Here is a 13,266-nt window from a genome sequence, read left to right as displayed (position 1 = left end):
GTAAACTGAAGCTTAACCTTGAGGAAATCCTATGGGGGTCACATTCACAAACTCACAAATATAGTATATTACACAAGAATCCACAATTGGTGTATTTATTTGTGATCCAATAAGATAAGATTTACTCGAGGTTAAGCTTCAAATGTGTAAAGTGGTGGGTTTTTCTGCGCTAATTAAAAATAATTAATTAATGTGATAAAATATTAAGAACAAAAGCTGCTGCACAAAGGAATCATAGACAAAAACCCAAATAGAATATAAATGAAATGTGCTGCGCTATAATATAGTGATAAGTGAAATCACTTTTAAAATAATAATAAATAACACAGTGTTTGTGTGAGGAAACCTGAAATTAATCAGTATATTGATATACTGATTAACACTGTGTTATTTATTATTATTTTAAAAGTGATTTCACTTATCACTATATTATAGCGCAGCACATTTCATTTATAAGCTTCAAATGTACAAGTTATTTCTCTCAATGATTTTCCTTCCTATAATGCTGCACCGTGGCTGGCTTGGTGTCAGTCAGTTGTCTAGAAGAAAATACACTTTAATATTATTTATTTGGTTGAGGGTTAAATGAACCCCTGCCTACTTGCCTAGACACTTTTAGTGTGAAGCAACGGAACGGATTATGGATTGGAAATGGACACATTGGACAGGACAATCTTCAAAAACAAACCATCAGTGCTATAAAGCTATAAAACAAGACTGGTGATGTGACTGACTGGTGACTGGCGGCAGATTGAATTAGTAATTACAAATTCATTAAAAACATGAATTAGTAATTATTTCAGTGCTTAGCATTTGGGAACATGTAGGTTTTTCTGTAAGAACACTAGATGATCCACATGCTCAGGTTTCAGACTGCTTCTTTTCGCTGTTATAACATCTCCTGCAGTAGAGAAAACCCGCTCTGCAGATACACTTGTACCTGGGATACACAAGTATTGCTTTGACAGCTGAGAGAGGAGGGGGAATATGACCTCATGCTCACGCCACCATTTCAAAGGGTCCTCAGTGAGAGGCAGAGGTGGGGCTTTACAATATTTTTCCATTTCGTCTTCTGCCTTGGCATAGGGGGTCTTAGGTTCTATTGTATCATCAGTGAAAGACTGCCCCAGCAAAGTCATGAGCAGCGATGTTGTGGCCTTTTTTTTGGGAGGAGAATGGCTGTCCTCAATGGGTGTTGTTTCTTCTTCCACAGTTGCTTTTTCCCTAGGCACTTCATCCACATTTGTCCTTCTATTAGATGTAATCTGTGTGTTTGAACAAAAGATAATAGTATAAGAAGAGCTGAACTGACTAAGAGTGTGATTCATTGATGAGGTGTGGGAAACTGCACGGTAATCCATACCATACAGTTCCACTTCCCACACCGCATCAGTGAATCAGGGCATGTTATTACACAACACAATGTAGCTGAGCTTCTAGCTGTCTGGGAGGAAACATGATGAAATTCTAATTACCTCCAAAGATGCAGCCTCCTCAGTCACTCCTCTGTATATCTCCGATCTCTCCTCCTCTGTGAGAATAAAAGGCAGTCCTTTAAAGCGAGGATCCAGTGCAGAGGCTGTATAAAGGATCTTCTTCTCTGCCTCACTGCTGTACCTCTTCAGGAGATCTGTTTTGATGGCATTCTTGATCTCATGGGTCATGGGTGTGTCTCCCATGGTGTCTGTCATGCTCTGGAGCAGTTGTGCATTTAGAGGGGCAATGAGAGACACTGTTGGGTTGCGCTCTTCTGACATCAGCAAGGTTGCATCCTTCATTGGCTTTAATGCACTCACAGCGTCCTCTGCATTTGACACATCTGTTTCATTGAGAGTGCAGAGATCAGACTCTCCTTTTCTGACTTCTGGAGACAGCAAGGTGGCACAAACTGCAGGTTGTTGTTCTAAGAACCTCTCGACCATGTCATATGCGCTGTTCCATCTTGTTGGCACATCAGTTATTAGCTTATGATTCTTCAGGCCCAGACATTTCTGTTTCTCTTTTAGACAGTGGCTTGCTCTAGTGCTGCAATGGAAGAATGTGGATATTCGTCGCACTCTGGCGAGAAGCCTGGAGAGCGTGGCCCCTTTCAGTGCCCGCTGACATGCAAGATTGAGTGTATGGGCAAAACATTTAACATGAGGAAATTTACCAACTTGAGCTGCAACTATCATGTTCGCCGCGTTGTCGGTCACAAGCACTACAGATTTATCAGACAGCTGCCATTCTTCCACGACATGAGACAGTAGCTCTGCCAGATGAGCACCTGTGTGAGACTCATAAATGGCTCTTGTTTGCAACACATGTGACAAGACCTGCCAGTCCTTAGTAACGTAATGTGCTGTTATTGTAACATAGGACTCCGTTGTGACTGAAGTCCATGAATCACACGTTATTGTGACTCGACTGGCTTGGTTCATTGACGCAAGTACCTGAGCTTTGGTGTCGTGGTAGAGTGCAGGTATAACGTTTTCTGTAAAGTGACTGCGTGATGGGATCTTATAACGTGGCTCTAGCGTCTACACAAGGTAGCGAAACCCGGCGTTGTCCACAACTGAGTAAGGCCGTAGGTCCTTGGCGATGAAAGCTGCCACAGCTTTGGTTAGTTTCTTCCCTTTTTCTGAGTTGGGCGGATAAGTTGACAGTATGGCATCAATTCTTGGCTGATCTGGGTCTAGCAGTCTTTCCTTGGCAGTGGTGGCACTGCTGGTGGCAACAGGTGTTACTAACTCAGAGTGAAAACGGCTAACATGGTTTCTCAAGTTCGTAGTATTCCCTAGGTATTTAATTTTTGTGTGACAGGCTTTACATACGGCGTGTGTCTTGTCCAACTCACGCTTCCCTGTGTGTTCGTAAAATCCGAAATGTGCCCAGATGTTTGCTCTTAAAAACGATAGGTGCATTTTTTATCTCTCGATCTTTTTCTCCTTCTGCCATTACCACCATACTACCACGTATGTGACGGAGACGGATGACGTAAGTTGCCAAACTCTGTCAGTGTTTAAAAAAAAAAATAAAAAAATACCACTTGTAAACTAAGCCGCAACAAGTCAACCAAGCAACATCTTTCATAAAATATGACTGTCTGTCTGTCTGTCAGACTCCCTCTTATGCATGCACTGAGCCAAAACCCCCCGGGGCCCCCCCTTACCCCACAGCTGCCTGTGACAGTGACAGTGACACTGACAGAGACCCCCCTCCCCCCACAGCTGAGCTGACAGCCGGACACACTGACAGAGACCTGGATGTCCCACTGTCCCACACCTTCCCCAATCCCCCACAGCACTGACAAACACTGAGAGTGAGTCCCCCCTTGCCCAGACCCCCACAGCTGACAGTGACACTGACAGAGACCTGGATGTCCCACTGTCCCACACCTTCCCCAATCCCCCACAGCACTGACAAACACTGAGTGAGTCCCCCCCTTGCCCAGACCCCCACAGCTGACACTGACAGAGACCCCCAGGCCCCCACTGACACTCAGAGAAAGCCCCCCTGGCTGCCAGACTGCCACAGCAGAACAGTACCCCCGGGACCCGACCGACCGTCCCCTGTCCCAGCCCCCCACCATCAGACATCCCCCAGAGATACAGACGAGACCCCCATGAATGTCATGATTATACAATTATTTGTTCGGACTAGTACATACCTGCTGCTGTGTGACTGTGTGGGTTGTTGTACACTGCATTGCAGAGGAGGACAGGTGCTGTGCTGCTCTGTGGCGGGCGGCTGGCGTCACTGGCAGTGGCGGCTGGGCCTGGGACGGTCGGCTACGGTGAGGCTGGCGGCGCTGGCTGGCTGCGATGGGGACGCACTTGGGGCTCCTCGCTCCTGTGCTGTGGAGTGTGGACTGGCTTCTGGCTTGTGGCTTGGCTGGCTGGCTGGCTTCTTGGCTGCAAGGCCGCAGGTGGGACGCCGATACACGCGGGGATGTCTTGCTGCGCCTCGGCCCGGGTCAAAGAGACGGAAGGGGAGGGGCGGAGCCTTTTTATTAAGCTCCTGCCACTAACCCACCAATCCGCTGCCAATCTTGTGACTTTTTCTCCCTTGCGCGATAGGGCATGGCCGCGGCTGATGACGTCATTTCCTAATCGATTATGCCGGCAACCCGCATCGATGCAGAATCGCAAAGGGTCGAATCGCGATGCATCGATCTTTCGATTATATTCAGCAGCCCTACCCCCTATGCTTTGGGATTATTTCCCCCGAAATTTATCAACACATACTAGCAAGTTAACGCTAGGGGGTAACTTCACTTGGTTTCAATTATGTTCTCAGCTCATGTTGTAGTCGATAATTACTGAGTCCTTAACTTCTGTGGATTAATTTTGACTATTGACTCACGATTATTGGAACTCTTTACATCTTTCCTGTTACATTTCTGTATGTATACTTGTAATCTGCTTATCACAATAAAATTTAAATCTGCAAAAAAAGAAAATCATCAACCTGCAGAGGGCTGAATTCAAAGACACCCCGAAAATCAAAGTGACGAAATGATGCAGCAAGCTAATCTGTTTTTATTGCAACAGCTCAAAATGGTACTCAGTAGTTGGTATGGTCTCCACGTGCTTGTATGCATGCCTGAAAATGTAGGGGCATGCTCCTAATGAGACAACGGATGGTGTCCTTGGGTATGGGTGCAACCTGGTGGCATTGGATGGACCAAAACATAATGTCCCAGAGGTGTGGGGGCCATTCAATGGTATAAATTCCTTCATCCTTCAGGAACTGGTTGCATTCTCTCGCCACATGAGGCCAAGCATTGTCACACACCAGGAGGAACCCAGGACCCACTGCACCAGCGTAGGGTCTGATAATGGGTCCAAGGATTTCATCCCGATACCTAATGACAGTCAGGGTGCCATTGTGCATCCCTCTATGAATATGCCTCCCCAAACCATCACTGACCCACCACCAAACCAGTCATGCTGAAGGACGTTACAGGCAGAATAACGTTCTCCACGGCTTTCTTCAGACCCTTTCACGTCTGTCACATGTGCTCAGAGTGAAAAGCACAGGGCACCAGTGGCAGACCTGCCAATTCTGGTGTTCAATGGCAAATTCCAAGCCATGGTACTGGGCAGTGAGCACAGGGCCCACTAGAGGACATCGGGCCCTCAGGTCACCCTTAATGAAGTCTGTTTTTGATTGTTTGGTCACAGACTTTTAAACCATTGGTCTGCTGGAGGTAACTTTGTAGGGCTCTGGCAGTGCTCATCCTGAAGCAGATACCGGTCCTGCTGATGGGTTAAGGACCTTCTACTCCCTGTCCAGCTCTCTTAGAGTAACTACCTGTCTCCTGGAATTTCCTCCATGCTTTTAAAACTGTGCTGGGAGACACTGCAATCCTTTTGGCAATGGCACGTATTGATGTGTCATCCTGGAGGAGTTGTACTACCTGTGCAACCTCTATGGGGTCCAGATATTGCCTCACGCTACCAGTAGTGACACTGACCCTAGCCAAATGCAAAACTAGTGAAAAACAGTCAGGAAAAGATGAGTAGAAAACAAACAAAATGTCAGTGGCCTCTACCTGTAAAACCATTCCTATTTTGGAGGTTGTTCGTTGTTGTCCATCTAGTGCACCTGTTTTATTTCATTAACACCAAAGCAGCTGAAACAGATTAACAACCCCCTCTGCTACCTAAATGACCAGGTCAATATCTCAGGAGTTTACTTGACTTGATGCTATTCTCTGATTAAAAAGTGTTCCTTTAATTTTTTTTTGAGCAGTGTATACTGTATATACACACACACATAATTACAGACACACATACACATATATACAGACACACTCACACCACTGCTTGCCTGCACATTTCTCCTCTCTTGATGAATAATGGGTCTCTGCAGTCTCCTGTTATCTTTGCCCTCATCCAGCCTCCTCCAGCTTTGCAACGCTCATTGGCTGTCCTATGACTCATCCGTCCTGCCGTGCTGGCAAACTCTCACGAGTGTTAGAGAGAGAGCTGTACATGATGTCATAAGCCTAGGCTAATGACCAGACAAGAAAGAGAAAGTGGGCTGTATAAGGTATTTACTGGCAGAAAAAAAAATGTTCTACTATCCAAAGTTAAAACAACAAGGGCAGAGGATTTAATAGGTGGAAAGATGAAAAAAATTACTGAAAGTCCACATTAACTTGAGTACTCACTACACAGACACACTCCACTGACACACTACAATATACTGCAGTAAAACAGCACTGACGCACTTGAATATACTGCAGTAAAATTGCAATGATGCAATTAAATATACTGCAGTAAAAGTGCACTAATGCAATTCAATATACTGCAGTGAAGCTGCACTAAGGCACTTGAATATACTGCTGTAAAATTGCACTAAGGCACTTCAATATACTGCAGTAAAAGTACACTAACGCAATTCAATATACTGTAATGAAACTGCACTAAGGCACTTGAATATACTGCTGTAAAAGTGCACTAAGGCACTTCAATATACTGCAGTAAAAGTGCAGTAACACAATTCAATATACTGTAGTGAAACTGCACTAACACACTTCAATATACTGCTGTAAATGTGCACTAAGGCATTTCAATATAATGCAGTAAAAGTGCATTAACCTAATTCAATATACTGTAGTGAAACTGCACTAACACACTTCAATATACTGCTGTAAACGTGCACTAAGGCATTTTAATATAATGCAATAAAAGTGCACTGTCGCAATTCAATATACTGCAGTAAAACTGCACAATGTACTTCAATATACTGACGTAAATGTGCACCAAGGCACATCAATATACTGCCGTAAATGTGCACTAAGGCCTTTCAATATACTGCCGTAAAAGTGGACTAGGGCACTTCAATATGCTGCAGTAAAAGCGCAATAATGCACCTCAAAATACTGCATTATACGTGCACTAATGCAGTTTATTATACTGCAGTAAACGTGCACTAACGCACGTTGATATGCTGCAGTAAACATGCACTAACGCACATCAATATGCTGCAGTAAAAGTGCACTAATGCATGTCAAAATACTACACTAAACGTGCACTAACGCACCTCTATATACTGCAGTAAATCTGCCCTGAAACACTGAACTGACACTAAAGTAAAAATAAATGGTCACATTATACTTTTACTGCGCTATCACTATAGTGACACTACAGTAAAAATTAAAGGTCACACTACACTTACACTGCACTATCACTATATTCACAGTAAACTGACACTCTACACTCACAATACAAGCACAATAGCACACGTACTTGCTAATAGAAATGAACAGAGCCCTGTTCTATCTATCTCCACTCCAATTTCACACTGCAAATGGCTGCTCTAAGAAGGATCCTAAGAAGACCTAAGATCTAAGAAGGATAGAGGGGGTGGGTCTATGAGCAATGAGCCATGATTGGGCAAACATCATTACTTTCTCCAATCATGGCTCTGACAGTGTTATGTGCCCTGATTGGGCAAATCCTTTATTGCTTCAGTCAATAAGGGCTTCCAATGCACTGTGTGGCACGCAGTGCATTTTGGTGTGCTCAGAGGGCCGAACAAACTGTCAAACACGATCAGCCTTGATCAAGACATCAAGTTGTATCGGATTTATATAGAAAACCATTGTTAGGAAACTCTGAGTTAAGGACCGACTCTGGACACCCCAATCATAACATACCGTCGCGGCTATGTCGGTTGGACATCTTTTAAGGCTATGTTGCATTTATTTGTATGAGATTAGTTTTGATAGAGAACTTAAGTGTTTGTGGACAGGCTTTAAGACAGCAGGGGTTCCTGGAGTCGGCGTTACACAGAGCTGTGCTCAGAGGGCCGAACAAACTGTCAAACACCCCGACAATTCGGGTGTTAGTCGAACGGGTGAACAGTCAATGTTCAGCCCGAATTTCTGCTCAGGCTGAACCATTCGCCCAACACTACTCTGCAGGTAATACTCACCATTGTGACAGTGGGAGGTCCTGGCACTATTAGAATGGAGGTAAAACTGACACCGAGCTCGCATTAGTGTGAAGCTTCAGCATGTTGTTTCTGAATGGAGAAAGCTGTGCTTTAAGCTTTCTCCTGTTTTTTTAATCCCAAATCACGGCCTGGAGCTTTAAGGTTCTAAAGTGTCTTGGGCAGGAACATTAAATCCTGTGTCCAATTCATACTAGGGGCCCACAGGCTATGTGAATAAACAGGTGTGCAGATTTGTTATAAGGCTGATCAGAGCTACTGCATTGCAGTTTCAGCCATTTGTGTGGAAATCCCTGCCAGGAGATGTGTGAGAACCCGGGGTGCTGGGAGGCATCCTATCTGGAGACCAAGAGTAGGCCCACACAGCAAAGGGCTATGATGAAACGTTACATCATCAAAACAAGAAAAGGTTTGTGTGAGCAAATACTCCAAACTAAGCAGAATAAATTCCATGTGGGGGAAGAGAAAAGCCACTATATCATTCAAAGAAAAAAATAAAAATAAATATGATACAGCACAAAGTAGAATAGAGTATGACATGGAATAGAGCAGTATAGACTACTCATGTCACAGGTGACCCAAACGCAATATTCATTTAACTTAAAATGCTTATTTGTTAAGGAGGTGCTTAGCGTCCCTCAAATAACCAGGCAATCTCAAAACAAGAGGTTGTGGCTGGTGGTCCACCCATTGGCTCTTTAAGTAAACCAATGCCCACCTCTATAGGTCTATAGGCCAAAAAGAGCATCGATCTACAACCTTTTGTTAATGATAATGACAATAATCTTAGGGTTTCAGGACATTTCTTCTATCTCCTTCTTGGACATGACCCGTTTAGGATCAAGACATCAAGTTGTATTGGATTTATAAAGAAAACCATTGTTAGGCAACTCTGAGTTAAGGACCGACTCTGGACACCCCAAACATAACATACCGTCGCGGCTATATCGGTTGGACATCTTTTAAGGCTATGTTGCATTTATTTGTATGAGATTAGTTTTGATAGAGAACTTAAGTGTTTGTGGACAGGCTTTAAGACAGCAGGGTTTCCTGGAGTCGAGGTTACACAGAGTTGTAGGTATTGCTAAATCTAAGACTAGGGATGCCTTATTGCAAGATTTGGACAGGAGTTCTGGTGTTAGGGAAGTTAGTTTTTCCATCTACATATAGTGCAGCACATAATAAGCTTAAATCTATTGTGGAACATTTACCAATGTTTTTACCAATACTCCTAAATGATTGTATATATGCACAGATTTTGGATAAAGGTATAACAACTGTGTCCCATAGAGCACCTAATTTGGGCAGCTTTTTATCACTCAGCCTGTTTACAGCTATGAAAAAAGGGCCGGCTAATTGGCTACATTTTAGGGGAAATTATAGATGCAGTGACAATAAATGCCCTTGTCACTGCAATCCGGTAATCAGATATATCAAATGCCTGGTTTTGCAATTGATAAAAGTGGCATGTGAAATGTGGCACAGTGAAATGTGTCCTCCATCCAAATAAGGGGGACACACTTCAACCCACTATTACTGGCAGGTCTTTCAAGATTCTGTCATTTAATAATTGCAACACCAAGTATGTGATACATCTGATTAATTGCAATATCGATATCTGCTTGATACAATATGTCAGCCTAACCACTAGACGATTAGGAGATCGCCTCCATGACCATATATAAAACACTGAGCAATCATTCTACAAATGTCACTAAACAATTTGACTCATGGTGGCAATTGCTCTGCTATAATAATTCAAGCTCTAGAAGAGGTTGTTTCTCCTAATGTATGTGTGTGTTGTTTCTCCCACGGTGTGTAAATGGGATATTATCCATTTTTATCATCCTCTCCCCTATTTTCATCTGGTGTTGCTGTTGATATCTTTTTTTTTTTTTTTTGAGAAACATAAATAATGAATACATACATGCATGTGCATGGTTGGGCGTGTTTCACACAAGTTCCCTTTAGGATGCATGTTTAATTTGCAGATTTATTTGTTTTTTCCTACTTGTGGGTTTGTTGCGGTTTCATATTTGGAATCATATTGTTTTTAGTTTACATTATCTTTTTTATGGCTGTGTGTGTATGCATGGGCGTCTGCAGGTAGGGGCAAGGAGGGGCAAATGTCCCCCCCCTGGAATCTCAACTTTCCCTTTTAAGTGGTTGTTAAGCCACTTTTTACCATCCTGTCTGGTCTGTTTAATAATCCTGTGTGCCTGTGTGTCCGTGTTTTAAAAAAATAAGCCGTTCTTTACCAGTTTTCAGAGGGTTCTCTCCTCTCCCCGTCTGACAGCTACCTGCAGCGGGCAGGGCCGAGGATTCCTTACTGATGTCAGTCGGGAGGGGAGGAGGAGGGGAGGGGGAGAGGAGGAGAGAGGTGGCGGATCACGTGAGCGATGAGTGGCGCTCTGAAAACTTGTAAAGAATGGCTTATTTTTATAAAACACAGACACAGGGGCACACAGAATTATTAAACAGACTGTAGACAGGAAATTAAACTTTAAATTAAACTACAGCAGCAGGAGGAGAGGGGGGGGCACTGACACAGGAGCAGACAGGCAGGGAGAGAGGGGGGAGAGAGGACAGAGGAGGACAGGAGGCACATAGACTGACCACAGTTTCAGGGCTCAGCAGCCATGGTATACCGTGGTCAGTTTACAGAGGGGAGGAAATAGCCAGGCAGGATCAGCCAGGTATTTTTGGTGATAGAAGGGGCCAAATTACACAGCAAAGCACTGTGCTGTATAACATGCGTTATGGGAACAGGATCATTTTTTTTTTTTTTTTTTTAGGTTAACAAATGCTTTAAAAATAAATACTGCTGTTTGCTCTTTAAGAATAAATACTCAAAATAAGTATAATGACCAAGCCCCTCCCCTTGATGACATTGTTGAAAAGGGGCGGAGCATGGGTGACCTTAAAATTATGCCCCCCCCCCCCCCAACAAAAAAATAAGCTCTGCGGACGCCCATGTGTGTATGAGTGGTTTTTTTCCCCACATTTTTTTGCACAAAGCAGGATAGCCCCAGCACCCTCTGATTGATACCCGTGTTGCTGTTTTACCATATTTAAAAATAAAGGCAATTCTCAGGGTGTCCAGCTGTCTGGATTTTCTCCTACTCTTCATAACACACAACCTTTTAAGATTGCTCATAATATTAGGAGTAGGCTAGAAATATTTGAAAAACAATGCGGATATGAATATATGATTTTACATTTTGACCATAGATACCTGTTGGTGCTTTCTTTTTCTTTAAGTTGCTCTGTTAAGGTGTTTCAAAATGCATTTATCATATTTTACCAGCTGTTTCCTGATAAACAAACAACCCTAAATATATTGACAAACTACTAATACTATGCATATTATTTTTTGTTAGGTTTTATCCATTTTGAAGCATTCCCTTATGACATTTAAACACCAAAATGAAACACAAGTGTTAAAGCTTTACTGTGTGTTCTCTCTGCAGTTCCTGCTGTCTGAGGTTCGTATTGGATCTATTGCTTTTTATTTTTTTATTTCATATTCCCTAACTGTGTCTCTGCGTCTGATCATTTTGTAAGCCAGACTTTTAAAAATGTATAAAACATAATGCAAAGAAAATGTCTATTACCTAAATTAATAGCTTGTACAGGTTAAAGATGTACACAAAAAAAATGTAACGCAAACAACAACCCATTTCCAAGTGCAACAGCAAAAGTTTCTTATTGTATTTTTTTTTTTTTTTTTAATTTTACTCCCTAAACTTTGCTAAATGAGAAAGCTTCAATGTTATTAGCATTGCACGGGTTCTGCCTCGAGACAAAGAGCTTCACCCAAATCTGACAGCACAAGGAGACACTATACTCTGTATTGGGATCGTTATACCAACAGACAGCCTATTCTGAGGAGAGGAGATTATATTCCCATGTTCAAACCATATTGGTATCTGGTAAGCGGCTTATACACACACTTCGGGTGAAGCTGCATGGGGAGTGAGTGGTCGTTTAATATGTTCAACTCACATATAAATCTGTCTTTCTGGTAAGAAGAATAGCCTGTCGGTGGTGGGGATCGTCTCACGTGGTGGTCACATATATCCAATCAAGTTACAGGATTCACAATTTGTTTTAAGTCACTTTAAAGTTTATTCATTTGCACGTTGTCACAAGAGAATGGACTTTTTCTTTTGAAATTTTCACAATCAATTTACGTTTGTATATATTGTTTTTTGTGGAATTGTAAGTTTAGCGCACCAATTCTTTTTTACATATTATTACCTACACATCTTGGTAGCAGCTTCACGCACGTTTATCAGCGCACCTTCATTTTTTTCACATTTTAAATAGCTGCCTATTTTCCCCACAGAATAGAGGAAACTGTAAAGTAAATTATGCCAATTTCATGGAGGGAGTAAAAACACAGGGGCTCAATGTAGCTGTTAAAATGAGTGAAGATCACACCGTCACGTCACACCCTGCCCATTAAAACCCACAAAGCATTTGCCAAACACAGCTTAAAATAAAAAGTAAAATAAAGTTCTGCATTGTTATAAAACTTAAAAAAATAGTATTTCAAACTGTACAGTCACCAGAAGTACACAATTATCAAAATTCACACAGTTCACTTGGCATCAGCGGATGCCTCTGCTTTCTGTGCCCGGTCGCACTTTGCTTCTCCGTTCTCTGCAGCATTGGTGGCATCTTTTCCAGAGTCTCCCTTTCCTTTCTTGCCTTTGGGAGCTTAGTCAGCTTTCTTTGGAACAGCTGCCTTCTTAGCTTTTGGCTCTGGTTTAGGTGGGGCTTGTTTAGCAGATAGCATGGCAGATCTCCTTTGTGGCTCATCCTTTGCTTTGGACTTCTCAACCTTTGAGTCTCCTTCAGCCTTTTCGTTTTGGCATGTTGACTTCGTACGGCAGCGAGTAGAGACAGAAAGTTCAAAGCCGTTATTTCCTAGCGAATGACTATTATTGTATTTTAACCTCTTCCCATCTGCGCTATAGCCAAAAGACGGCTACAGCGTGGACCTTATTGCCGGGAGGGCATCCATGTACGTCCTCCTGTGTATGAACTGCCTACGCGCTCCCTGCGGAGCGCGCTCTGTGATCAGTGAGTCCATGAGACTTGGCTGATCACAGATCGGAGTAAGGGGCCGGTCCCGGTCCCTTACCACGTTATCAGCAAATGAGAGCTAATCATGTGATGTAAACAGCAGCCGGCGTTCAGCTGTTTTTTTTCTTTTCACGCTGTCAGTGTGAGGAGAAAAAAAAAGCTGATCGCCGCTGCTGTCAGAGGGACATCGGTCCCGAAGAGGAGAGGGGCATCTGTATCCACCAGTGCCAC

At 43.0% G+C, this 13,266-nt stretch overlaps 2 protein-coding genes across 2 annotated transcripts in view; one reads left to right on the top strand and one right to left on the bottom strand.

The window, feature by feature from the left end:
* LOC309545028 (putative ATP-dependent RNA helicase DDX60) overlaps positions 1-13,266 on the top strand; it is a 496,323-nt gene that overhangs the window by 405,546 nt on the left and 77,511 nt on the right. The window contains exon 32 of the mRNA XM_082244135.1: positions 11,325-11,429. Within this exon, the coding sequence (XP_082100261.1) occupies positions 11,325-11,429 (105 nt within the window). The remainder of the gene's footprint in view (positions 1-11,324; positions 11,430-13,266) is intronic.
* On the bottom strand, positions 807-1,922 carry LOC309545029 (E3 SUMO-protein ligase ZBED1-like; the record flags this gene model as incomplete). Its single annotated transcript, XM_082244136.1, has 2 exons — positions 807-1,265; positions 1,476-1,922. The coding sequence occupies 2 exons, from the start codon at positions 1,920-1,922 to the stop codon at positions 807-809; spliced, it is 906 nt and encodes a 301-aa protein (XP_082100262.1).

This window comes from Pelophylax lessonae (assembly GCF_965119305.1).
Source record: "Pelophylax lessonae genome assembly, chromosome: 1".
Taxonomy (NCBI): Eukaryota; Metazoa; Chordata; class Amphibia; order Anura; family Ranidae; genus Pelophylax; species Pelophylax lessonae.
The sequence above is the reverse complement of the archived record's forward strand: the minus strand, read 5'-3'. Positions and strand labels throughout refer to the sequence as shown.